This window comes from Stenella coeruleoalba (genome assembly GCF_951394435.1).
Source record: "Stenella coeruleoalba genome assembly, chromosome: 10".
NCBI lineage: Eukaryota > Metazoa > Chordata > Mammalia > Artiodactyla > Delphinidae > Stenella > Stenella coeruleoalba.
Window position 1 is genome coordinate 30,389,163 of NC_137156.1, and position 27,584 is coordinate 30,416,746.

Consider the following 27,584-nt stretch of genomic DNA (forward strand, 5'->3'; position numbering starts at 1 on the left):
TACTGGGCAGCAGACCAGAGGGCCACACTCACACTTTTTGAGTGATAAAAAATAAAAAGAGATATCATTTTTATTGAATTCTGTATTAGTTTGCTAGGAACACTGTAATAAAGTCCTGCAGATTGGGTAGCTTAAACAACAGAAATTTATTTTCTCACAGTTCTGGAGCTTGGAGGTCTGAAATCAAGGTGTTGGCAGAATTGGTTTCTTCAGAAGCCTCTCTCCTTGGCTTGTAGATGCTGTCTTCCTCTGGTGTCTTCATGTGGTCATTCCTCTGCGTGGGTCTGTGTCCTAATCTCCTCTTACATGGTCACTGGATATATTGGATTAGGGCCCCACCCATATGACCTCATTTTGATGCAATGACCTCTTTAAAGACCCTGTCTCCAAATAAGGTCACATTCTGAGCTGCTGAGGTGTTGGAATTCAACACATTAATTTTGGAGGACACAACTCAGCCCTTAAGAAATTCAGCTGTGACCAGGCTTTCTTGTGCTTCGTGGGCACAATCTCTAATCTTTACAACAATGCTGCAAAGCGGGTACTGTGATCCCCATTATTCACATCAGGAAACTGAGGCTCCATGGGGTTAAGTGTCTCACCAACAGTTACTAAGTGATGGAGCTGGAATCAGAACATAGGCCTGTTTTGCATCAAAGCTAGTGCTCTTTCCACTACAGTCTGTTATAGGAAGGAGAGAATCACTGGACCCCTAATGTCCTTACATTCATTTTCTTTCCAAGTCAGAGCAAAAAGTAGCTCTGCCTTCTCTGTTGATGGTGATCGCTCAGGAGAGCAATGCACACCCAGGGACCGTGGCTGAGCCTTCGTCACAGTGGTTGGACAAGCTGACCAAGGCAACGTCCACAAGGAATTCAAGGGACAGCTGAACATCGCCCTTCAGGCTGCTTTGTTCCCTTTAAACAGAGACAAGGGCCTCTGCTTAGGCTCTCCTCCTTTGCCTGGGATTCTCTTTTCTTTTTCCGTTTTACATTAAAACGTTACCCATCCTTCAGGGTCTGGTTGGCGACCTCGGTCACTCCCAAACTCACCCAACTTCCCCCTGTCCAACCTCCTCCAGTCATCTCATCCCTTCACACTGCAGCTCACATTGGAGACAGGCCAAGTTGGGGGCGATTCTCACTCTGTTACTTACTAGCTGGGCCGCCTGGGTCAGTACGGTAACCTCTCTGAGACCCTTCACGTCCTCATCTATGAATTAGGATTAAAACACCTACCTCACAGGCTTATTGTGAGAGGCAAATTAAGTGAATGAACATAGTAATGGCACTGAGGGCTGTGCCTGGTACCTAGTAGGCGATTAGTAAATAGCATCTTTTAAACTTACATTTTTTCTTCCAGTCTCTGTTGCATGCCTTCCCGATGAGATTGAGAACTTCTTAGGAACAAGGACCATGACTCATGTCAATCCATGAATGCGTGGCATGAATTTAGGCCTACAGAAAGTTCTCAGTGTTTGTTGGTTCGTAATTGTGCACCGTGATTGATTCTATGTGAGATATATAATACAACCTCAAATAACAGACTTGGCTGCTTAATTGCATCAAAAACTATTGGTAGATCACATTTGAGTCCATAATCCCATGAAACCATTCATTCATCCACCATTGATTGACTGCCTCCTAAATGCATCCCCCTTAAGATTCTGTTTCTATGTAGTTTCTTTAGTAGACAGAGGACCATAGGCTGGTGATGGAAAGTGACAGGAGTGTGGGTAGAGCAATGGGATGCTGAAAATGTGGACCTGCAGACCTCAAACCTCCCTCTGCATCAGAAACAGCTGGGACAGATACAGATGCTCAGTTCCCTACCCTGCCAGAAATGCTCATTTAATTGGTCTGGCATGATATTAAAACAACAAATAAACAAATGAAAAGAGGAAAAAAAAAAAAAGAGAAATTCCCCAGGTGCTTGTTCTGACGTGCAGGCAGGGATAAGAACCATTTAAGCAGATGATGTTCAAATACTCCAGGGAACTTCCTTCCAGGGTGGTGGTACCCAGGCAATGTTAAGGGGAGGGGCTGTGCTCAGGGACCAAGCCAGGAGCGGAGCCCTGGGCTGGAGGAAGGACGAGGCACCTGGGCAGAGGCTGATCAAATGTGGGCTTGCTTTCACCTCTTGCCTTCCTTCTCCCCAGGGGGAGCCAAGGAGAGTATCCAGGCTGGGGTCCCCAGGGGAGAGGGGCTGAGAACACCAGAGAGCACAGGAGGGCAGAGTTGTGTAGAGCTTAGGAAATCATTCCCAGAACGAGTCTCACGATTGCCCTATTTATACGGAGCTTGGAATCATAAATTGATGATGACATTGGGTCATCAGACCACGCAGATGTGGTCATTTCAAGAACAGGCTTCTAAACGTGCAAGGTGTACAAGCCTCTTCACTCCTGCTCCCACCCCCTCCATCAAATTGCTGCAGCTCAGGGCTGATGAAGGGTTTCCTGGAGACCAGCTGATCTGAAGCACTGGTTGTTTAGAAGATTTGGGAGAACCGTTCCCTGATGTGTTTCAGGTCAGTTTCACGATGAATGTTTCTGGCCCACATCCCTCCAAAAGAGAATGCTGTTAAAGACCGCTCCAAGGAACCCAGGCCCTCGTCCTCCAAGTGCAGCGATGCTGAGAGTCCTGGCGACTTCTTCCTGGCATAGGAGGCTTATGATGTCAGGGTGCTTGATTTCCCTCCCCCTCTCTTCTAACTTCACAGACAGGAAGACAGAGTCTGAGGAGCCAGGAAGTTGCTCATCTCCCCAGGGTTACTCCTGAGCATGAGGTCATATCTCCCAGCTTTTTCTAAGACACAGCAGGCTCATATAGGTTGGTGAGTTTTAGTAGACAGTGTCCAGAATTTATAATGTAAAAGGAGAAAGAAATTGGAAATGACATCAGATATGTTCCTTTCCCTTTCTGCCTCTGCTTGTCTCTGAGTTTCTTAGTTGTGCTCTGCCATTTACTCCAGGAATTTGGAATAAATATAAACTTCTCAGGGCTTTACCATTAAAGGGGCCCTACTGAAGATACATTGCCTTGACGTGGGCTGCTACTCTGGGCTTTTCGTTGGATTCTGTTCCCTGTTAGCCAAGTTAAACGCCTCCACTAGATTCCTCACTGATGAGAACAGCTGGACGGTTACTGAGACCTTATTGATATAGGTGAGAATAGTGTGTCTTCAGAAGGCTCTCCCCAAACGTAGCAGGAACCCTAAAAACTGAATTGATCTTCAGTTGGTATCACTGTTCAGACTGGTCAGGCTCGCGCCATATTGGTTGTCAAATATTTTTAATATTACCTCTCCCTCGAAACGATGGCCTTCTTCCTTCAAGTGGAGGACCTGCCCTTCACCCTTACCATGTAACTGATGACTGTATGTAGCTGTTTTCTTTCTTCTGTATCCAGAGAACATCCCCTCCCCACAGTGCAGTCCTTCCTGTATCCGTATTTCTACTGAATTGGGATTTTGTGGCCACAAAATAGGCCAACAGAGAAAAGGATGTCAGTTTCATCAAGAGCTATGTCCAGGGACGCTGGGGGAAGATGGGGACAGTGGACAGTATTGGCCAGTGGCTATTATACAAAAGGGCCAGACATGACCATTTAGGTTGTGACCCTTTATTTGGTCATTATCATGACCAAGATAATCCTTGCTAACTCTGACAAAGGCCAACACTGGGACGAGAGAAAGACGTGGAGTCAGCTTGAATTCCTTTAATGCCCGAGTCCCTCCATGGCTGTCACGTACTAAGGGAGGCTCATTAACTATTCAGTTACTATTCGTCTCCTTGATTAATTGCCTCAAACTGGAACCAGCCAGTCCAGTGCACTAAGTCAATGCCTAAAAAGATTAAATTCCCTCCAAAATACCCGATTCATCCCCGAAACAGTTGTTATCCCCAGGCTAAATCAGCCTGCTCCACACTCACAAAAGCCTACTCCCTTCAACAAGGAATGAGTGGTTATGCTTTCCCTGCAGTAGATGCATCTGGTCTTAAATATCTATTCCTGTAACCTAAATTGCAAAGCGTTTTCCAAAAGCTGTTGAGTTGTAGAATTTTAAAAATGTATTTGATTGCCAGATCTGCAAATTGGCTCAGTTTTCCAGGGCCTTATTCTTCCTTCTTTTCCACTGGGGAAGAGGAAAAGGAGACAGCGACAGCTGGTGATTGAAACACAGTCTTCCCTGGCATGTAAGTCTTGGCTGTCTCTCCGTGTGTTATCCTGGCCAGGTCCCCTGGTGGCCCCGGCAACGCCTGGACCAAGGGCTGTCCTTGATGGCGGCTCTCTGGATTCCACTAAGGTCAGGATGAAACCATTGCAGCCGGCATCCCTGGAGCTCTGCACGGCTTTTAGTCACATCTGAGCCTCAGAGAAGTCTGTGAGAGAATTAGAGGAGGTCTGAGTATCCCCATTTCATAGATGAGCAAACTGGATGCAGAGAAGTGTCAAGGATGCAATTAGTTTGTAGTCATCCTGGATCCTAACCCATATCTCCTTAGTCAAGTATTCTTTTCACAAAAACACATGGACATAAAAATGTCAGTAAGGAAAGGAATCTACACAAAGTAGTTTGTCGTGGTCCTCAGACCCATGAGAGGTGGGATTATTCCACGTGATACTCTAACTTTCAAATGCAACAATGATTCATCTGGTCGCTGAAAAAGTTTGTTTTCATTACTAGCATTGTGAAGAGATAGCTATAAAAAAATCAATATATTGAGATATATGTCAATGTTCCATATTATACACTCTAAAAATCTCTAAAATACAACTTGTATTTTTATGACTGAGTCCAGAATTTTTCATACTAATGGGTCATAGCCCATTAATGTGGGTCATAAAGTCAATGGAATGGTTTACTGCCAGAATTCAAAGAAAAAAATAGTGTAAGATAATAGAATAGAATTGAAAATATCAGACTGTGTCACACATAGCAAAGGAAAGTACTGTTCTCTGAATCCTTTTGTTCATATGCTATGTACTGAACCACAAGGTTAAAAGTACTTTGTACTGAGTAGTCTCTCCCTTTTTCTTGCTTTCCCTCTCTTTCCTCTTTCTCCTTTCTCTTTCCTTCCCTCTCTCCTTCTCTATGTCTCTAGGAAAGGTACCCAGACATCTGCCATCTCTGTGCTGTTTGCAGGTACCATCCCCAGCCCTCCCAACCCCCATCCTTCCTAACACCATCCTTCCCTCACCTGGGGTCTGGAGCAGACACCGTTGTCTACATTTGATGTATTTGTGCTTTTTCCTTTCTCCCCTTCACTGAAAAGGTCCTTTTGTAGTGCAAACTTTGAGACAGGGTTTGCTAGTTCTTTCTGTGTTTGATAAATGAATTACTGTATCTCTAAACCATCCTATTTCCATTTCAGGCAAGGCAACTCAAACTTGAAGACATGAAATCCCCAAGGAGAACCACTTTGTGCTTCATGATTATTGTGATTTTTTCTTCCCAAGCTACACTGAACTTGAATTTAGAGTCTATTGTTTATCCTTCGGTGAGTAAATCCGTGTCTGCTGTATTTTCCCTGTCACATTTTTCTGATTTCCTGGGAATGTCACAGACGGAAATTGCTTTAAACAAATGTTTAAGGTCTTTGAGAAAATGTCACAAATGGTGGGAGGGGGTGGTGAACATAAATGGATGTTAAGGTATCTACTGGGCTGCACCTTGCCACACTCTGAAATCAGTGGTAGTGTCAAGGGAACATCCTCCTGGCTTCCCTCCTGAAAAATTTGCCACGTCTAGGCCTGAAGCCCCGCCCTGTGAAACTGACAACAACATGTACAAAGCAGATTCTGAGGACTGAGCAGGACCTATGCTCTCAAAGTATTCACTTGAACTCCAGCATCAGACTAGAACACATTTCAAAAGGTGTTCATTTGTGTCTGTGTTATAATCACAGACTGATATAGTTGAAAGGGCCATAGATATCATCCAGGCTTTTTGCTAACAAATTAGCCAGGTCGTTTACCTTTGGGAAGTTAATGGGAGTTTAGCTCAACTCAAGAGGGTGATAAGTACCCCCTTGTTCCTTGTGGGAATCCTTGGGATCTTCTTTCCTTAGGCTACTCCATGCACCAGAGACAGGGCGTGTTACTGCTTATGAAATCTCACGAGACTGATGTGATTCTGTGTCTCAGTTTTCTCATCTGTAAAATGATGAAAATAAGAGTATTTATTTACTGATCTCTATGAGAATTAAATTAGTTAATATTTATAAGATGCCTTAGAACTGTGTCTGATACATTTTTTTCACGTCCTTATTGGAGTATAATTGCTTTACAATATTGTGTTAGTTTCTGCCGTACAACAAAGTGAATCAGCTATATGTGCATATATGCCCCCATATCCCCTCCCTCTTGCGTCTCCCTCCCACCCTCCCTATACCACCCCTCTAGGTGGTCACAAAGCAACGAGCTGATCTCCCTGTGCTATGAGGCTGCTTCCCACTAGCTATCTATTTTACATTCATGCCACTCTCTCACTTCATCCCAGCTTACGCTTCCCCCTCCCCGTGTCCTCAAGTCCATTCTCTATGTCTGCATCTTTATTCCTGTCCTGCCCCAGTTTCTTCAGAACCATTTATTTTTAAATTCCATATATATGTGTTAGCATATGGTATTTGTTTTACTCTTTCTGACTTACTTCACTCTGTATGACAGTCTCTAGGTCCATCCACCTCACTACAAATAACTCAATTTCGTTTCTTTTTATGGCTGAGTAATATTCCATTGTGTATATGTGCCACATCTTCTTTATCCATTCATCTGTCGATGGACACTTAGGTTGCTTCCATTTCCTGACTATTGTAAATAGTGCTGCAATGAACATTGTGGTACATGACTCTTTTTGAATTATGGTTTTCTCAGGGTATATGCCCAGTAGTGGGGTTGCTGGGTCATATGGTAGTTCTATTTTTAGATTTTTAAGGAACCTCCATGCTGTTCTCCATAGTGGCTATATCAATTTACATTCCCGTCAGCAGTGCAAGAGGGTTCTCTTTTCTCCACACTCTCTACAGCATTTATTGTTTGTAGATTTTTTTTTTTGGTAGATTTTTTGATGATGGCCATTCTGACGAGTGTGAGGTGATACCTCGTTGTAATTTGATTTGCATTTCTCTAATGATTAGTGATGTTGAGCATCCTTTCGTGTGTTTGTTGGCAATCTGTATATCTTCTTTGGAGAAATGTCTATTTAGGTCTTCTGCCCATTTTTGGATTGGGTTGTTTGTTTTTTTGATATTGAGCTGCATGAGCTGCTTGTATATTTTGGAGACTAACCCTTTGTCAGTTGCTTCATTTGCAAATGTTTTCTCCCATTCTGAGGGTTGTCTTTTCGTCTGGTTTATGGTTTCCTTTGCTGTGCAAAAGCTTTTAAGTTTCATTAAGTCCCATTTGTTTATTTTTGTTTTTATTTCCATTTCTCTAGGAGGTGGATCAAAAAGGATCTTGCTGTGATTTATGTCATAGAGTGTTCTGCCTATGTTTTCCTCTAAGAGTCTTATAGTGTCTGACCTTACATTTAGGTCTTTAATCCATTTTGAGTTTATTTTTGTGCATGGTGTTAGGAAGTGTTCTCATTTCATTCTTTTACATGTAGCTGTCCAGTTTTCCCAGCACCACTTATTGAAGAGGCTGTCTTTTCTCCATTGTATATTCTTGTCTCCTTTATCAAAGATAAGGTGACCATATGTACGTGGGTTTATCTCTGGGCTTTCTATCCTGTTCCATTGATCTATATTTCTGTTTTTGTGCCAGTACCATACTGTCGTGATTACTGTAGCTTTGTAGTATAGTCTGAACTCAGGGAGCCTGATTCCACCAGCTCCGTTTTTCTTTCTCAAGATTGCTTTGGCTGTTCAGGGTCTTTTGGGTTTCCATACAAATTGTGAAATGTTTTGCTCTAGTTCTGTGAAAAATGCCATTGGTAGTTTGATAGGGATTGCATTGAACCTGTAGATTTCTTGGGTAATATAGTCATTTTCACAATGTTGATTCTTCCAATCCAAGAACATGGTATATCTCTCCATCTGTCTCTATCATCTTTATTTATTTATTTTTATAAATTTATTTATTTTTGGGTGTGTTGGGTCTTCGTTGCAGTGCGTGGGCTTCTCATTGTGGTGGCTTCTCTAGGCATGTGGGCTTCAGTAGTTGTGGCTCGCAGGCTCTAGAGCACAGGCTCAGTAGCAGTGGCGCATGGGCTTAGTTGCTATGCGGCATGTGGGATCTTCCCGGACCAGAGATGGAACCCATCTCCCCTGCATTGGCAGGCGGATTCTTAACCACTGCCCCACCAGGGAAGCCCTCTATCATCTTTAATTTCTTTCATTAGTGTCTTATAGTTTTCTGCATACAGGTCTTTTGTCTCCTTAGGTAGGTTTATTCCTAGGTATTTTATTGTTGTTGTTGCAATATTAAATGGATGTGTTTACTTAATTACTCTTTCAGATTTTTCATTATTAGTGTATAGGAATGCAAGAGATTTCTGTGCATTAATTTTGTATCCTGCTACTTTACCAGATTCATCAATTAGCTCTAGTGGTTTTCTGGTAACATCTTTAGAATTCTTTATATATAGTATCATGTCATCTGCAAACAGTGACAGTTTTACTTCTTGTTTTCCAATTTGTAGTCCTTTTATTTCTTTTTGTTCTCTGATTGCTGGGGCTAAAACTTCCAAAAGTATGTTGAATAATAGTGGTGAGAGTGGGCAACCTTGTCTTGTTCCTGATCTTAGTGGAAATGATTTCAGTTTTTCACCATTGAAAATAATGTTGGCTGTGTATTTGTCATATATGGCCTTTATTATGTTAAGGTACGTTCCCTCTATGCCTACTTTCTGGAGAGTTTTTATCATAAATGGGCGTTGAATTTTGTCGAAAGCTTTTTCTGCATCTATTGAGATGATCATATGGTTTTTCTCCTTCAATTTGTTAGTATGGTGTATCACATTGATTGATTTGCATATATTGAAGAATCCCTGCATTCCTGGGATAAACCCGACTTGATCATGGTGTATGAACCTTCTTATGTGCTGTTGGATTCTGTTTGCCAGTATTCTGTTGAGGTTTTGCATCTATTTTCATCAGTGATATTGGCCTATAGTTTTCTTCTTTTGTGACATCTTTGTCTGGTTTTGGTATCAGGGTGATGGTGGCCTCGTAGAATGAGTTTGGGAGTGTTCCTCCCTCTGCTATATTTTGGAAGAGTTTGAAAAGGATAGGTGTTAGCTCTTTTCTAAATGTTAGATAGAATTCCCCTGTGAAGCCATCTGGTCCTGGACTTTTGTTTGTTGGAAGATTTTTAATCACAGCCTCAATTTCATTCTTTGTGATTGGTCTGTTTATATTTTCTGTTTCTTCCTGGTTCAGTCTCAGAAGGTTGTGCTTTTCTAAGAATTTGTCCATTTCTTCCAGGTTGTCCATTTTTTTGGCATATAGTTACTTGCAGTAATCTCTCATGATCCTTTGTATTTCTGCAGTGTCAGTTGTCAGTTCTCCTTTTTCATTTCTAATTCTGTTGATGTGAGTCCTCCCTTTTTTTCTTGATGAGTCTGGCTAATGTTTTATCAATTTTGTTTATCTTCTCAAAGAACCAGCTTTTAGTTTTATTGATCTCTGCTATAGTTTCCTTCATTTCTTTTTCATTTATTTCTGATCTGATCTTTATGATTTCTTTCCTTCTGCTAACTTTGGGGTTTTTTTTTTCTTGTTGTTCTTTTTTCTCTGATTGCTTTAGTTGTAATGTTAGGTTGTTTATTTGAGATGTTTCTTGTTTCTTAAGGTAGAATTGTAATACTATAAACTTCCCTCTTAGAACTGCTTTTGCTGCATCCCATAGGTTTTGGGTCATCGTGTTTTCATTGTCATTTGTTTCTAGGTACTTTTTGGTTTCCTCTTTGATCTCTTCATTGATCTCTTGGTTATTTCATAATGTATTGTTTAGTCTCCATGGGTTTGTATTTTGTTACAGTTTTTTTTCCTGTAATTAATATCTAGTCTCATAGCGTTGTGGTCAGAAAAGATACTTGATATGATTTCAATTTTCTTAAATTTACCAGTGCTTGATTTGTGACCCAAGGTATGATCTATCCTGGAGAATGTTCCATGAACACTTGAGAAGAAAGTGTATTCTGTTGTTTTTGGATGGAATGTCCTATAAATATCAATTAAGTCCATCTTGTTTAATGTGTCATTTAAAGCTTGTGTTTCCTTATTTATTTTTATTTTGGATGATCTGTCCATTGGTGAAAGTGGGGTGTTAAAGTCCCCTACTATTATTGTGTTTCTGTCCATTTCCCCTTTTATGGCTGTTAGCATGTGCCTTATGTATTGAGGCGCTCCTATGTTGGGTGCATAAATATTTACAATTGTTTTATCTTCTTCTTGGATTGATCCCTTGATCATTATGTAGTGTCCTTCTTGTCTTTCATAATAGTCTTTATTTTAGAGTCTATTTTGTCTGATATGAGAATTGCTACTCCAGCTTTCTTTTGATTTCCATTTGCATGGAATATCTTTTTCCGTCCCCTCGCTTTCAGTCTGTATGCGTCCCTAGGTCTGAAGTGGGTCTCTTATAGACAGCATATATATGGGTCTTGTTTTTGTATCCATTCAGCCAGTCTACATCTTTTGGTTGCAGCATTTAATCCATTTACATTTAAGGTAATTATCGTATGTATGTTCCTATTATCATTTTCTTAATTGTTTTGTTTTTGTTATTGTAGGTCTTTTCCTCCTCTTGTATTTCCTGCCTACAGACGTTTCTTTAGCAGTTGTTGTAAAGCTGGTTTGGTGGTGCTGAATTCTCTTAGCTTTTGCTTGTCTGTAAAGGTTTTAATTTATCTATCAAATCTGAATGAGATCCTTGCTGGGTAGAGTAATCTTGGTTGTAGGTTCTTCCCTTTTATTACTTTAAATATGTCCTGCCAGTCCCTTCTGGCTTGCAGAGTTTCTGCTGAAAGATCAGCTGTTAACCTTATGGGGATTCTCTTGTATGTTATTTGTTGCTTTTCCCTTGCTGCTTTTAATATTTTTCCTTGTATTTAATTTTTGATAGTTTGATTAATATGTGTCTTGGAGTGTTTCCCCTTGGATTTATCCTGTATGGGACTCTCTGCGCTTCCTGGACTTCTTTCCTTTCCCATATTAGAGAAGTTTTCAACTATAATCTCTTCAAATATTTTCTCAGTCCCTTTCTTTTTCTCTTCTTCTTCTGAGACTCCTATAATTTGAATGTTCGTGCATTTAATGTTGTCCCAGGGGTCTCTGAGACTGTCCTCAATTCTTTTCATTCTTTTTTCTTTATTCTGCTCTGCGGTAGTTATTTCCACTATTTTATCTTCCAGGTCACTTATCCGTTCATCTGCCTCAGTTATTCTGCTATTGATCCCTTCTAGTGAATTTTTCATTTCATTTACTGTGTTTTTCATCATTGTTTGTTTGCTCTTTAGTTCTTCTAGGTCCTTGTTAAACGTTTCTTGTATTTTCTCTATTCTATTTCCAAGATTTTGGATCATCTTTACTGTCATTATTCTGAATTCTTTTTCAGGTAGACTGCCTATTTCCTCTTCATTTGTTTGGTCTGGTGGGTTTTTACCTTGCTCCTTCATCTGCTGTATGTTTCTCTGTCTTCTCATTTTGCTTAACTTACTGTGTTTGGGGTCTCCTTTTCACAGGCTGCAGGTTTGTAGTTCCCGTTGTTTTTGGTGTCTGCCCCCAGTGGCTAAGGTTGGTTTAGTGGCTTGTGTAGGCCTCCTGGTGGAGGGGACTGGTGCCTGTGTTCTAGTGGATGAGGCTGGATCTTGTCTTTCGGGTGGGCAGGACCACATCTGGTGGTGTGTTTTGGGTGTCTGTGAACTTACTATGATTTTAGGCAGCCTCTCTGCTAATGGGTGGGGTTGTGTTCCTGTCTTGCTAGTTGTTTGGCATGGGGAGTCCAGCACTAGAGCTTGCTGGTCGTTGATTGGAGCTGGGTCTTAGCATTGAGACGGAGATCTCTGGGAGAGCTCTCGACAATTGATATTACGTGGGGCCGGGAGGTCCCTGGTGGACCAATGTCCTGAACTCGGCTCACCCACATCAGAGGCTCAGGCCTGACACCTGGCCAGAGCACCAAGACCCTGTCAGCCTCACAGTTTTTAATTCTTCTGATTTCTACAGCTCTACTTCCCATCTGTGTTTCAGCCAGTCGCACAGCTGCTAGTGTTGAAGGGTCTCCTGCTGAGGCAGGGGTTGGATGTGGCTCACTGCGGGGACAAGACACTGGCAGCAGAAGTTCTGGGAAGTACTCTTTGGTTTGAGCCTTCCCGTAGTCCCGATAACATAGTTTTTATTTTTGCAATAAATCTTTTCAGTAGCAGTGAGCAGAGCCAGGAATACGCTTGGTCAACAAAATAATGCTGAGCACAGTCCTCTTAAAATCTGACTGCAGCATCAATAAAAGTAAAATCATAATGAAGGAGCAGAAAAGGAAATATAAAACAGAATTTTGGAGACAAGAAGACAAATAGTCAACTGGCGATCAAATTGGAAAACTCAAGAAAACTGAATCTTAAGCCAACAGTGGAGAAAGCTAACTTAATATTCATCAAAACGTTCAAGAATTGATGAAACCCTCTGAAAGTGGGGCATGAAGAGAATGCTGATACAAGGAGACTGGTTGGAGGATGTGTGAAAAGTGGTTGGGTCCCTATATCCCCTCTCCCATGCCGTGAACTTGGGCAAGCTGCCCTTCCTCCACCCTGGCAGAAGTCTGGAAGTTTATTCTCTGGAGAGGGTGAGATGCAGCGTCTCTTTATCTGATACACTCGAATATAGTCACAGATGTATCCTTCCAGAAGCAGAAACACTCACGACTGACTCACACAGGTTACATGAGATTTTTCTCCAACAGGCGTTTGGAAAAAAAAAAAAGAAGTATGAGTCCTGACTGCCCTCCATCTCCTGACCCAGTAAACTCCCTGTGCCTCATACATTTTTTAAAGGCTCTATCAGTGTTTGCTATTAGGATTTCTCTTCTTGTAATAGCATTTTTTCTACTGACTTTTTAAAAAGATATTTAGTGCTACCTTATCCAGTCTGTCACTATAGTTAGAGCTTCACTGGTAGATTTCACCATGAGAAAATGTCTCTTTTTGCCCTGCTTGGTACTTTTCAATTTTAATTCTTTGTCTTATATTCCAATGGTCAGTTCTGTTTTTTATTTGTGTTTGCCTGATCTTTGTTCTTTACTTTTTTTTAGCTTTCAGTATATTCCTTTGTTCTACTGGTTCTCTTATAAACAAGGAATGTTTGAGGTTCTTTTTTTTTCATCTGACTGTGATTTGGGGAGTATAATTTATTCACATTTGATGTCATATTTAAAATGCTTGCTCTTACTTTCAGGATGTTTTTTTATGAGTTTATGCATTTCCTTCCTCTCTTCTGTTTTTGTGTCTTTCTTTGTTTGGACCTAGGTTTTATCTTTTTTATTTCTCTCATGACCTGGGAGGTATACGTTTTATGTCTTCTTCCAAACTCCGCTATGCGGGATGCAGCCCATGCAATCATATGCGGCAGCTTGCTCTCATAAATAGAGGAGAGAAACATTACTTTTCCTGTGAGTTTGCACGGTCAGTACAGAGCTCTAATTTCCCCAAGCATGTGGGGAGAAAGCCGGAGCCTGAAGTGATCTCAGCAATGGGGTCAGCCTTACCTCTGTTCCAGAGTTTCCCAGTGTTCCTAGCTGCAGCAGTGCCCTCCCACTGTGCCAGCTCGGCCCTCATCACAGCATCCTTAACAAAGTCACTCTATCTGCCTCATGGCCCAGGCTGATCAGGGGATAGGCCTCCCAGGACTGCTGGTGGACCTTTAAATTTGTCTTCCTGAAAGCTCCCACCACCATGCCAAAAGGCCCCAATTGTCCCCCCTAGACCTGCCTTCAAGATATAATATCTTCATCCAGCCTAGAGGCTGAAGACCTCCATTGGAGTGGTGCCCTTGAACCTGCCTTATCAGCTCACGCTGCCTAAGCTGCCACTCAGCTCCCACTTCTACCATTTTAAAAGCAACATGGGGTGATGAGCTTTTAAAAAAAACTGTGGTAAATACAAAATGTACCATCTTCACCATTTTTAAGTGTATAGTTTAGTAGTGTTAAATATATTCACATTTTCGTGCAGCCAGTCTCCAGAACCATCTCGCAAAACTGAAACTCTGTAAACAGTAAACGATACCTCCCTAGCTCTGCACCTCCTAGTTCCTGGAACTCACTGTTCTACTTTCTGTCTCCATGATTTTGGCTACTCCAAGTACCTCATACAAGTGGAATCATATAGTATTTGTCTTTTCATGACTGCCTTATTTCACTTAGAATAATGTCCTAAAAATATATCTATGTTGTAGTCTGCATCAGAATTTCCTTCCTTTCTTAAGTCTGAACATGGACCCATTGTATGTATATCCTACTTTGTTGATCCATTTATCCATCAAATGGATCGTACGGTAGTTTTTTTTAAATTAATTCATTTATGTATTTATTTTTGGCCGTGTTGGGTCTTCGTTGCTGCTCGCGGGCTTTCTCTAGCCGTGGCAAGTGGGGGCTACTCTTCGTTGCGGTGCGCGGGCTTCTTATTGTGGAGCACAGACTCTAGGCGAGCGGGCTTCAGTCGTTGTAGCACGTGGGCTCAGTAGTTGTGGCGCATGGGCTTCGTTGTTCCGTGGCATGTGGGATCTTCTCCGAGCAGGGCTTGAACCTGTGTCCCCTGTGCCAGCAGGTGGATTCTTAACCACTGCGCCACCAGGGAAGCCCCTAAAAAAGCAGTTTTCTTCACCCGATTCTAGACCTGCTGAATCGGATTAAGGGAGGGAGGGAGGTGATCCTTATGCCCACAGAGATTTGAAATGCTCTGCATGAGAGGATTGAAATGTTCCTGATTTTAACCCACAACTGCCGGCAGCAAGTCCTTAATTTTTTAGCACCCCTGGAAAATGGGAGAAATGAAATCTCAGCTTGGGAGAGCTTCCCAAAAGTGACCACCAGTAGTCACCTTCTCCTGGGCTGAGTTCCCCAGCAGCAAGCCATGGAGAGTGGACAGAGAAAGCTTCCTGGTGGCTCCCCTTCCCCAACCCCAAGCCCCAGGGAGGATGGAGACAGCAAGGCAGCGGAAGAACTCTTCCTTCTGCCCAGGCACGGAGCCAGAGAAGGCTCCAGGGCAAGCCGCACAGGAACCAGCCCTGTACATTGACTTTGTTATTTCTTGCTTTCTGCACATTGCGGTAGACCTGAACTAACCTCACTGCAAACGAAGCAGCACCCTGGGCTTTGGAAATTCTAATCATCAGCCATCATTCCTCTGTTCATATCTTCAAGAACATTTGTGAACTCTCAGGTCCCGCCACAGTTCCTGTGGATGTGAATACTAGTCATTCAAAAGAAGGAGGGGGTGGAGGAGACAACAGAGAAAGAAAGAGAAAAGACACTAGTTAAGAGATACTGGGTCACCGAGGGGAGCCCAGTTCCCCCACAGTTTCCGGGGTACCTCCTGATAAGACGGTGCCATACCTATGTGGATAAGCGCAAACTTAGGATGCAGGCTAGCTGGGTTTGAGTCCTGATTCTGCCATTTCAAGGCTGTGTGACCTTAGGCAAGTTATTTGACCTCTCTGCACCTGTGTTTTCTCATCCGTGAAATGGAGATAATAACGGTATCTACGCCTCAGATTGTCATGAGGATTAAATAAATAAGCACACACCAAGTACTTAACAGTGCCTGGCACAGGGTGTTGAAGAAGTCTTAGGAATTATTGTTTTTGTTATCATTATGAGGTGAGATAACTAGGAAAAAATGGTAGAGACCACAGGTGGCAGAGCTCTCTGTCTCTCGGGGGGTGTTCGTTGGTGCATGGGGTTCATGGTAAAGCACACACCCTGGAGGGCAGGGGTTATCTGGCTCTTCTACTGAGACTTAAGGAAGTTTGGATTGGGAAACACATCATAGGAAAATTCACTTGGAGACAGGGATGAGCTAGGAGCCCCATATCAGGTCGAGGTAAGGTTATAAGCTACGGAGCTGGCAGTGAACTCAGCAGCAAAGCCAATCAATGTCAGGTCTTAAACAAAGAAGCCACGTGATGACAGTAGATGAGCTTTATGGAGATGAAGCAAGTGGCAGTATGCAAATGAGGGGGGTCCATGTGAATGGTGTCCCTAGGACAGCGTGATGCCCTGTCCCAGAATAGCACTTACTCTGTCATCAAAACTATTCTAGTGTTTTTCATTGATTAATCATTTGATCCTCACAGCAACCTCATGAGGTAAGCTATTTTTATCGCTCTACCTTAGGTGAGTACTGAGGCACTGAGAGGTTAAGTAACTTGCCCAAGGTCACACAGCCATTTTATGGCAGAGTTAGGATTTGAATTCAATTTCTGCAGAGTCCTTATGCTTAATTATTGTACTATACGATCTAACTAACATTTATTAAGAGCTTACTATGTTCCACGTGGCGGTTGGCTTATTTCTCATAACAATTCTATGAGGTCAGCACTATTATTATTCCATTTTACAGAAAAGAAAACTGAGGCTCAGAGAGGACGAGTAACTTCCTCAAGGTCGCGTAGCTAGTAAGGGCCTGTACCCAGGCATTCTGGCTCTAGAGCTGGCTCTCAAAGCCCCCGCCTCAGAAGGCAACCATCGAACCATCTAGGAGAAAAAGGGCCAGAGGAGGAGAAAATAATTTCTAAGCATGCACAATCTAAACAGCCCTAATGCTGCAGAAATATTAGGGTGGGGACAGGCCGAGTGTGGAGGGGAGGTCGTGAGACTCGTCTAAAAGGTCATGCGAATGACTCAGGGTTCAAGTCTCAGTACAGTGGAGGACAGCGTCATTTATATTTCTCGACAGGCCTCAAGCTGCAGGAACTCTGAGAAACTCAGATAGGCTGATTTCTTCCGCTCCTGCATCTAGAGACTGGTCTATAAAAAGTCGATGCCCAGATCATACCACAGAGACGAATCCATTTCATTTCCCCGACCCTTCAATCACTGGTTGCCCGCCATCCCCGGGGCACGAGGTGCTGACCCAGCATCTGCAGCCCTCCCCTCAGCTTGAACATCCCGGGGCATGTGAACAGAGAGCCATTGTGAAAAGACGTCTCTAACACTCACTGACTATTTTCTAAAATGTTCTTTCAGCTTCTCCATGAACATGAACTAGCAGGGGCGGACCCAATAAGGCAAAAACGAGCCGGTATGTAACCCTTTGCTTGGCCATTTTTCTTGTAAATCCCAACAATGACATTTGTTGTAACTTTTTGAAACACTGGGATCCACATAATACAGTCTCTGAGCACCTCAGTGTTCAGTTTCTAGAAGTAACTGCAAAGGAACTCCATTCTCTATCCAATGACATTAAAGGGGTCTTATCAGCACATTCAGGGCTCGTGTCCTCTCCCGTCACCTCTCCTCAGAGCCTGAAGATTTCCCCGAGGCCCCTTCCTTCAGCTGCCCTCTGCCACCACAAAAAGCCTGCTTCTCTCTTCTCAGCCCAGCAGCCTTGCCTTTTTTCTTTTTCTTTTTTCTTTTAACCTCGTCTCCTCTCACTCAGCACTTTATTTTGTGGATCAGTTGAATCGCTAGACCCAAGTCCTTTTCTGCCTGCCACTCCAGGTGCCCACTGAATTCCCAAGAAGCTGTCTGGAAAACACAGGGCTCTGCCCTTTGGAGGGTTGGGGGCAGGGGAGAGCTGTGAACACCTGCATGGTGATGGTCAGTGTCTCCTCCCTCATGTGGGACCCTGAGCAGGTAGGTACATCTGGAGGCTGCATTTTCCAAGGACCAGCTCCTCCCACCACAGCAACCTTGCAAAAGCATCAACCTGATTTTCTCATTTCCCTGCAGAAAATCCTTCAAGGGCTGCCAATTGCTTTGGAGATAAAATCTGATTATCCGCTCACTGGACCCTAAGTGCTTTGCCCACTCACTCTCCTTCTGCTGCTTTTCGCAGAGTCAGTATCCCACTCACCACACCCCTTTGCTTGTCTGGGGGACTCAATTCACATAGGCTCCTGCCCTGGAAGGTCTTCCATCAATTCCCCAGACAGGGAGGGGCTGTGTTCCTGGGTTCCCCTTACCCACAATACATCCTCGTAGCCCAACATTTATCCCAATGCATTGTAATTCTTTTGCTTCCTGTTTGCCACTCCCAGGAGACATGAGCTCCCTTGAACCCTCTTCCTCTCTGCAGCCTGGCATGTAGCCCAGTGTCCCAACAGATGAGTGAACAAGTAAAGAGAAGGCATGTCTCTGTCATAGCTGTCCCTGTGTGAGTTCAGAGGATATGTTCCTTTTTGCTAAGAGTCTGCTGGCTTCGTGGCTGGACCAACCGTCTAGAAACTTCTTCACTTGTAACATTGGGACTGAATCCTTTTCCAAGCATGTTGGGACTTGGTCTGTTCAGTCTGGTGGTCTAAAAGAGACTTTAGGCTGCCAGAGGGAGCAGGCTTGCCCCAAGGGCAGGATAAAGGCATCCGGTAGAGCCCCTTACAGGGCCATAACAAGATCCGCCTGCTGCCCCGTGCGTGAAATGAGAATTCAACCAGTGCTTGCCGGAAGTTCATACCATGGGTCCTCTCTCCGTCCCTTCCTTCCCTTTTTTTTCTATTTTAACCTTGTTTTATATCCCTATGGGATCCTCACTCGCCCTCCTCTCCTTCCCTAAGGTGATCTACAGCACAGACTGTACTTTGTACTTCCTGTGCTTTAAAACAAGCATTATCACCTCTACCCACCCCTCCCCCACGACAACCCCTTGAACCCTCCCACCCCCATGACAGGAACAGGACCAGAGATGTCCCCACTCAATATTTTGAAAGACTTTTCTTCTTAAAATCAAACGACTTGCGTTAAGTTCCAGCTCCAGGTTCTGCCAGCTTCTTCTAGGGCTCCGGCTGCCACCTGCCTTGGAACCAGTTGGTGACCCGACACCTGGAAAAGTAACATCTTTCTGCACTTCCAGTTCTAGCTATTTGTGATCCCTGGTGCCAGCATGAGAGGTTAGCCCTCAGAGAGGAAACCACTTCCACTTCTAAGGATTTGACATTCCAAAACTTTTCCAGACGTGCTTTCATTACAAACAGTCACGAAGATGATAAATCAACATGAAAACATGTTTTCCATTTTTTATACATGGTTTGGGCCTCTCTAGGGTCATTCTGGAGGTGTTAATGGCTCAACCCGTCATCTGCAGAAGAAGGATTGGCCTTGGTACTTGTACAAAATCACTGAAGTAAGAAGTGGTCATGGAAAGGCCCAGGCACTGGGCCGCAGATGCTCAGAATATAAGTTGCCATTAAGAGCATCGCTCTCCAGGAAAACTAGGAAAGCAAGCCATAGGAAGGTTACGTTTAGCAGATGCCACACAGAAGCGTCTGTGTTCTGGAGCCTTCGTGCCAGAAAGTGGCAAACAAAGTTTCCAAGAGAAAGAGAATTCTCAGAAGGAATTTCCTTCTGAGGCACTGGACCAACTCTTCAGAGCTTTAAAGTTTGATCCTTTAAAGGTAGGATCAACACTCACATTTATTCTCAGAGCTATGGACTTCTTCCTTTACCACATGTTATGTATCACAAATATATCACACACATCCAAACACACACACATGTATATACATACATACAATACAAATACATTTTTACTGTACAGGGTTGTTGAGAAGATTAAATAATAGTATGTACTTATTTTTTAAATGTTAATATAGTTATCTGGGGGGGGGTATTTGATGTTTTTGTTTGCTTTAATGGTTTTTAAAATTAAAAACAAATTTAATGGACTTATTTATAAAAATATCGCATTTGACAGAGCCTGAAATATACCTGGTACGGAGAAGGCAGGAGGTTGGATGCCACGATATTAGCATTTTAGGAAAACTATCTCAAAACTCTGTGGGGGCGGAGAAACCTTCACCAGAAACTCGGAGGCCAGAGGCAAGAAGAGTATGAACCTGCTTGTTAGTGGCTCTTGGGGAGCAGAGGGAAATAAGCATCCGTCAAAGCCTCCAGAATTCTGTCCTGATTCCACCAGGAAGTGGATTCTAGACCAGCCGAGAGGCTGGCACAGAGAAGGCATTGGTGGAAGCCATCTGAAGTGAAAATTTGCCAGATGGTTACGGTTGAAGGAATTAGATGAAGAGGTTAGTGCCGGGAGACCAGCAAGGATGCTAGGCAGTGTGGACCGTCATCGGCCCTGGTACATGGAATGACGTTAGGAAAGGAACATGGCGAACGCTTGTGAGAGACATTTGGAGAATTGGGTCAAAAGGACTTGGGGACAGACTTGACATAGGGGTGACAGGAGGGATGATTTATATGATACTTGGGAGTGCACAGACCCGGGTGACTGGGGAGGTGGAGGCCACGGGTAGAAGCCGGAGCTGGAATGAAAATCTTATTTTGGAAGTACAACAGTCAGCGGGAAATTTAGTCTTAAGGACAATCTTCACAGGGGACTGAAAGCAGAAGTTTCTTGGGAATTCCCTGGGGGTCCAGTGGTTAAGGCTCCGTGCTTCCACTGCAGGGGGCACGGGTTCGATCCCTGGTTGGAGAATTAAGATCCTGCATGCGTGCGACCAAAAATAAATAAAGTGCCGGGATGGACTGATTTTAAAGGTTTTGTTTTCTAAAAAGAGGCTTCTTAGGTTGGAAGTAACGCAAATGTGTCCTCAGCATCAGTTATGAAGTTCCCCATGTCAGATTTCTGAGCTTAACTGGGAACGTGTCTTGGGTCCTGGGCTGAAGAGTCCCCACTGGTGCTTCTTTGGTTTCAAAAGGAATGGCTGGTAGGAGAAAGGGAGACCCAGGGTGTCCTAAGCCCGAGCTGGAGGCACTATACATCTTCACAGATCCAGTGAGAGCAAGGTTCCTACCAGATTGGTTGCCAGCTGCCAGCTCGGAAATCCTGACCTTTCTGCAGACCTGCAGCCCCGCCGGCTGTGCTGTCTTCTTTTGATCTGTGTTCAGGAAATGCTGTGCATTCTCCAGGTTGAGAAACACATTTGGGGATTTTCCTGGCTTTAATCTTTCTTATGATAACTTGTGGCATTTCGTGCTCTGAGCAGGCGGTAGTGGTGGCAAAGTAAGAAGAGAAGGCTGGTTCTCTCTGCCTGGTGGGTTTTTTTTTTTTTTTTTTTTGCTTACCTGTCTCAAAAGTGAGACCTGATTGGAAGAAAATTAGGTTTAGTTGACCTACCAGCAGATGGCTGCATAGATGTTAATCCGTACACTTATTATGATCAGTATTATTATTTCTACACGCTGTTTCAGAATGGCTATTATATGCTAGGCAATTTGCTAGGGGTCTTCATACCACAACTCCTTAACAACGAATTCTGCAGAGAAAATAGTGCTCCTGATTTACAGATGAGCAAAGCGTGGCTCACAGGGGTTCAGTAGCCTCCCAGGTGAGAGGGCATTTACCCCAGCTCTCTAGGCTCCAAGTCCTAGCTCAGAGTCAGAGTTTTCAACATGACTTTCTGGATCTTGCCTATGAGATTCCGTGCCATGATTTTTTTTTTTTAGCAAAGAAGTGTTTTTAATATTGAATTAGTATACATTTATTAAGCACCTATCGGGCACAAAGAACATAAAACATGCTGACTGCTGCTATCAACTTTTAATCTGGTTGTAAGGATAGGATATGCACGCACCCTAAGTTAAATTAGAAATTCTGTAATATCAAAAGCAGAGTCATCCCATATTGGGAGCCTGAAAAAGGCAAAGCTACTGGCTGGAAAATGGTAGGAGCTACAGAGAGATAGGTCTGGGCTAAATGTAAGTTTCTAACAGAACTAACTAAAGGTGGGTTGGACCGTCTTATGTGGAGGTGAGTTTCATGTCATGCAAGGTATTTAAGCCAATCTGAATAAGCACCTGGCAGGAGCGTTTATAGGGGGAATCACGGCATCTGATGAGTGGTTACCCAAGATGATCTTCAAAATACTCAACTTCACGATGCCTTGATTCTGTGAGTCCTCAGGTCACTGAGCACACACAGGCTCAGAGAGTGATCAGGAAAGAATTGATTGAGGTTGAGGCATGAAAGGAGGAGCAGAAATGGGACAGAAGAAGGGAGGGAGGAGGGAGCTCCAGGCAGAGGGAGTACAAGGAGATTCTTGATGGCCTGGGGCTTTTTCTTACGCATGTATTGCAGAAGGAAACTGTGTTCTCGCTGACCACATTTAGAGGAAGTTTACGCAGCTGTGATTCTCAGGGCAGATTTGTTGAGTGAGGGGCTCTAGCATCACTTTACGCGGGGCTGACTTTGATGATGTGGGTGTATGATGAGCTAGTAGAATTGATTCTTTTCTCCAGGCCCCACGGTCCATTGTTTTATGCCACAGTGCTGCCCTCCCTCTCCCCCATCCATGCCTGCCCCCCAGACCATAGCCATAGTGTGAACAAACCTTTCAAAACCTAAAGGGAGGACAGGGTCTTTGACTCTCTCCTGACAAAGGTACAGCAGACCCAGATGATGCTGCCAAATTGGTACCTACGAGAACGTGTCAAGAAAAAAAGCAGAGCAGGTGGCTTTTAATATTTACCTGCTACAGGACGAAGGGGGAGAAAGAAATCTAAATCTTCCGTGATAAGGAAGCATATGGGCCCCTTTGGTCAAGAGAAAACCGCACGAACCTCGTTTCTCCTGAGCGATGTCAGCAGGCCCCACTCTCTTGCAGGTGAGAGGTTCATTTATACACTGATTTAGGCCCCGACTTCTGAGAAGCTGTAATTACCAGTAGAGTGGCCAGGCAAAAATAGTCTTGTTTGCTTAAACAGCTGTGATGAAGACCCAGAACTGCTTGTCACAGTTTGTGGCCAACTTTCCAGAAATGTCTCTATAAGATACGTGCGGGCACTGATTAATGGGAAAGGAGAGGGGAAATCCTGGTTGGTTTGTGCCTCCCAGGCCAGCGATAAGCCTGCGTCTGTGACACTGATGACCCCTGGAATGTGCTACCTTCCACTGGGGCATCGGTGAGTCAGAAGAACTCAGACAAACAACACCAGGGCGAAGGAGCCCGAGGCGAAGCGAACACATTGAACTGTCTGGAATCAGGTGGTCCAGGGGCAGCAGAGAAGCATGGAAGGGTCTCTAAAATACACACTTACACAGAGTGGGAGGAACCTTCCTGTTCCTCCTGGGTCCCTTGTAGCCTGGAGCAAGCCCACCAGGATCGCTTTCCGAAGCTCTGAAGTCCTCAGGTTTGGAGGAGGTGAGGCGGACAGGGCGTGGCCTTTCGACCCCAAATCTTGGGCCCCTGACCCCACCCTACACAAGTCATACTAATCTTGAGCATCTGGGCTTCTTCCGTTAATCAGATGCTCTTCCTGGGCATCACAGGGACTGGAGGCCCAGTGGTGTTTCTGTGTTCTGCTTGCCCATAACACCAGGATGCTTTGGGTTCAGGGCCAAGCCAATGGTCGCTGGTAGGTCCAGCCAAGCTATCTCTATCTTTGAAGTTATTAATTACTGCATGCCCACCCCACCTCCAAAACATCCTTTATTCTCTTTTCCTGAGGAACACGTGGCACCATTAAGGGAGAAATGATTCTACCAGTCACACTGTCAGAGTGAGGTAATGGCAAGAACCCCGTTCTAGAAGTCCAGAGATCCAAGTTCTGGTCCTGTGGACACCACCAACAAGCAGCAGAAGCTGGGGAAAGTCATTTACTCTTTGGGGGAATCATTTTTCTCATGCCTAAAAGCAGAGATTTCTGGGACTAACTTATAAATATTCTACTTTGACTCACCTGGGTCGAGGCCCCACAGTATCTGTGTGTGTAGAATCCCTACGTGTGGATATCATCAGTCAGGAGCGGGGACCACGGGAATAGATGATCGCCAAGGGCAGACCTGTAGCCTTCTGAGTTACTATGGTGTTTTCGAGCCTGTTTTGAAGAATTGACCATTTTCAAGAAGACATTTCTCTCTCTATTAAATGTTTCCCATCCTTATCAGTCTCTATAGAGGACTGATGCTCAGGCTGAGGGTTACTCTGAACCCCCCTTAGAAGTTGTCAAGAACATAAAAGGTGGCTGAGGGGAAGGGGGCCTTATAGGCTGGTGCTTCAATTCATATTTGCACAAACGCCATAGACTAGAACTCGCTCAAGTCACAGGAACTGTCCTCTTAGTCGTATTTTAAGCTTTTGGCTCAGCTCCTTGTAGGACCTCAGCGGAAGAACTACCTTGGCTTCAGTGGGGAATGATGACATCCAGGAAGCACCATGTGCTTTTCAGGCACATGCTCGTTCTCCAATTACATCTGTAAAGAGCAGAAAGAGGTGGGCTCAGGGATGGGTGATACTCACGACCCTCAGGCAGGCATGGAAATCATGCTGGGATCAGACCCTGGGAGGCAATAATGCAGGTGATGGAGTGGGTGATACGGGATTGTTACTGACCTCACTCATCTCAAAAGCAGCTGCCGTCCAGGAAATCCTGTTTACATTCATTCCTGGCAGGAGAGTAGACTGACCACAGCAAAGAGGATCCTGGAGCTTCTGAATCCTCCGGAGGGTATAAACATTGCTGCATTACTTTTCAGGAAAAAGAATGTGCTCTAAAACAGAGCTTATAAATACCATGCAGCCGCCCTTCTTGCAGATGTTCCCAGCAGGCCACATACTATGTCTAGGGTTAGGATCACTCAGATTAAGATTAGCAGTCCTTCCAGGAAGCTTGTCTGCATCACAGAACCGTTTGCAAATCAGAAAGAAAACAGGAAATTTCAAGCAATGCCATAATATTGTGACAAACTGAGATTCTGCACTGGGTTTTAAAAGTCACCGTGTTCTACTTGTAAATACATTTTTATAAGGAGGAAACATACCGCAAGATGCATTCCAAATTTTAAGAAAATGTGCACAGATATTTTTTACAGTTTGAGTTAATTACAGCAAGTTGAAGGATGCCAAAATGAAATAATTCTCAACAAGGTTGATAAGTAAAACCAAACTCCTAGACAAACATAGTTTACAGCTGTAAGTGGACAAATATTACCATTTTCTACAATAAACATTTATCAGTTGGAGTTTCCCATAGCAAACGTACTCCATTTTAGTGTTTCTCATAAATAATCCTTGGAACATTTAAAACAAATCTTGTGATATTATGGGGGAAATTCTTTGTCATTTTAGAAAACAGACATAGAACTTTAATGTTATGGTTTTATATATATACATATATGTATATATATGTATCGTACTTCCAGATTTTACTTATATTTTAAAGTAAAAGGCTTGCAGGTATTCACTAATCTTTTCCTTATTTAACTGACAGGATAAAATAAGCCACAACTTGTCTTCTCAAGGCATCAGTATTAAAAATTCTCCTATTTTTTGAAGGTTCGTCATTAGCTACTAACCAAGCCCATGGCTTCTGCTCCAGTTATATATTTCAACCAGGAATGAGCCAAAGATTCTGGCCATGACAGAAAGGTGAATCTGTGATTCAACTCAGAAATCACAGGTTTATCAAGAATTGATTGGACATGAATTTATTATGTGCTGGGCTGCATGCCAGATGGAGTGGGTACGGCCATGAGAAGTAAAAGAAGCCGTTTCTGCCCTTGAGAACTTACAACCAACAGCCCAGACATGATGTAATAGTGGTAATTATGCAGGAACATTCCAATAGATCTATTGTCTGGCTTGCCTGGATTGGGAAACAGACTCATCTAGAATGCCAGCCAGGCAACCCGTCTTGAGACAATTTGGAAGAACAATGAATTGCTGAAGATCTCTTTTATTTTAATTTCCAATTTGCCAATTTTGCTTTTGTTGAGTACCTAGCATGTGCTGAACACCAGAGATACAGAGTAAGAACAAAGAGCCCAAGCTTTGCACACAGGCTAAGAACAAAGGGAATTAACTACATGACTCTTCCCAGAGGTGTTCAGGCCGTGAGTGCGTCCTTCAGCTCTCAAAATACATGCATGACCACTGACTGGTGTCAGAAACATACTGACTCATGCTGGTGAGTCAGGACCGTGGCTTTTATTGTCTAGATGGTTGCCAGGCCTCCCTGCCGGGTCTCCCTTTTTCTATTCGTGTCCCATTCGAGTCCGTTTTCCACACAGTCACTCTTGGCCTTGGACACCAAGGGGGTTGTGGGAATGGAGAGGATGGACAAGTCCTCAGCTTGGCCTGTGAAGCTCTCAAATGGCCAGAGACCACAGCGCTGATACGAGCTAGATCTGTTTCCTTTCTCCTCTAATATAGCAGAGTCGTAGAGAGGAAGAATCATGGAGGGAGGGCTTGGTGGTGATCAGTAAACAAACTTCTTTTTCTCTAAAAAAGTTCATTAGAAATTCTTAAAGGATGATGTGTCCAGCATCCACATGTCCCCGTCGTTAGTTTTTTTTTTTTAATTTTAATTTTTATATTTATTTCTTTATTTAACTGCACCACACGGCATGCGGGATCTTAGTTCCCCGACCAGGCATCGAACCCATGCCCCCCACAGTGGTTAGCCCCCCTAACCACTGGACCCCAGGGGATTCCCAAGAAACTTCTGCTTTTTATTTTATATTGGAGTCTAGTTGATTTACAGTGCTGTGTTAGTTTCAGGTGTACAGCAAAGTGATTCAGTTATACATGTACATATATCTCTATTCTTTTTCAGATTCATTTCCCCTATAGGTTATCACAGAACACTGAGCAGAGTTCCCTGTGCTATGCAGTAGGTCCTTGTTGGTTATCTATCTTATATATAGTAGCGTGCGTCTGTTCATCCCAACCACCTAATTAAAACGTCATTGGCTTTAAGCGCTGAAAGGTCTATCACGTTCTCTCTCTGCCCACCACAGTGAGTTCTCACAGCCTTCATGTGCTTTCGTTCCAGTTGCCGTGAGCAGTCCTGCAGCCCAAGAGTTCACTGTCAATGTTGAGGTCAGTTTTGAAGATGCCTCCTTCCTGGAGCCTAGCAAAGCTTACTTGAAAAGCCTCAGTTTTCCAGTTCAAGGGGATGACGCTGACCCAGCCACCAGCATTTTGAGCATCGAGGTGACAACAGGTGAGTAAAAGACCCATTGCTTGAAATAGGAGGATTGGACCAATCAGGAGAAATGTTGCTTTGAGCCCCTTCCTGTTAGAGGGGGATGTGGGGTGTGGAGGGGGGTAGCCTGGGGAGAGTTGACCTCAGAGAGGAGGTAATGGGATGGCTGGGTAAGGAAGATTAGACTTACTGACCATGATACTCATATCTAAGCACCCCAAATTTTCTCCGTACCCCTCTTCCTGTGCCTCCCCCACCCACTCTTCCAACAGCTTATCTTATGATCCTTTCAAGAAAGGCATGTTTTTTAATCAAATTTTTTAAACTGGAGTATAGTTGATTTACAATGTTAGTTTCCGCTGTACAGCAAAGTGAGTCAGTTATACATACACATATATCCACTCTTTTTTTAGATTCTGTTTCCATATCGGTCATTACAAAGCATTGAATAGAGTTTCCTGTGCTATTCAGTAGGTTCTTATTAGTAATCGGAAAGGCATTTTTAATCATAGTACACCAAACCGAGGATTTTTATGGCCA

The 27,584-nt window shown here is 43.6% G+C and overlaps 1 protein-coding gene across 9 annotated transcripts in view; it reads left to right on the top strand.

The window, feature by feature from the left end:
• The window catches only part of ADGRF5 (adhesion G protein-coupled receptor F5), a 113,014-nt gene that overhangs the window by 46,140 nt on the left and 39,290 nt on the right, over window positions 1–27,584 (top strand). For 8 of the 9 annotated variants that reach the window (XM_079933730.1, XM_079933737.1, XM_079933735.1 and 5 more), the window contains exons 2-4: window positions 5,378–5,503; window positions 17,190–17,244; window positions 26,892–27,062. In XM_079933730.1, the coding sequence (XP_079789856.1) occupies window positions 5,402–5,503; window positions 17,190–17,244; window positions 26,892–27,062 (328 nt within the window). In that variant the 5' untranslated portion in view covers window positions 5,378–5,401. Of the gene's footprint in view, window positions 1–4,025; window positions 4,199–5,377; window positions 5,504–17,189; window positions 17,245–26,891; window positions 27,063–27,584 lie in introns of those variants that run through there. The other variant, XM_079933732.1, reaches the window with a different exon arrangement.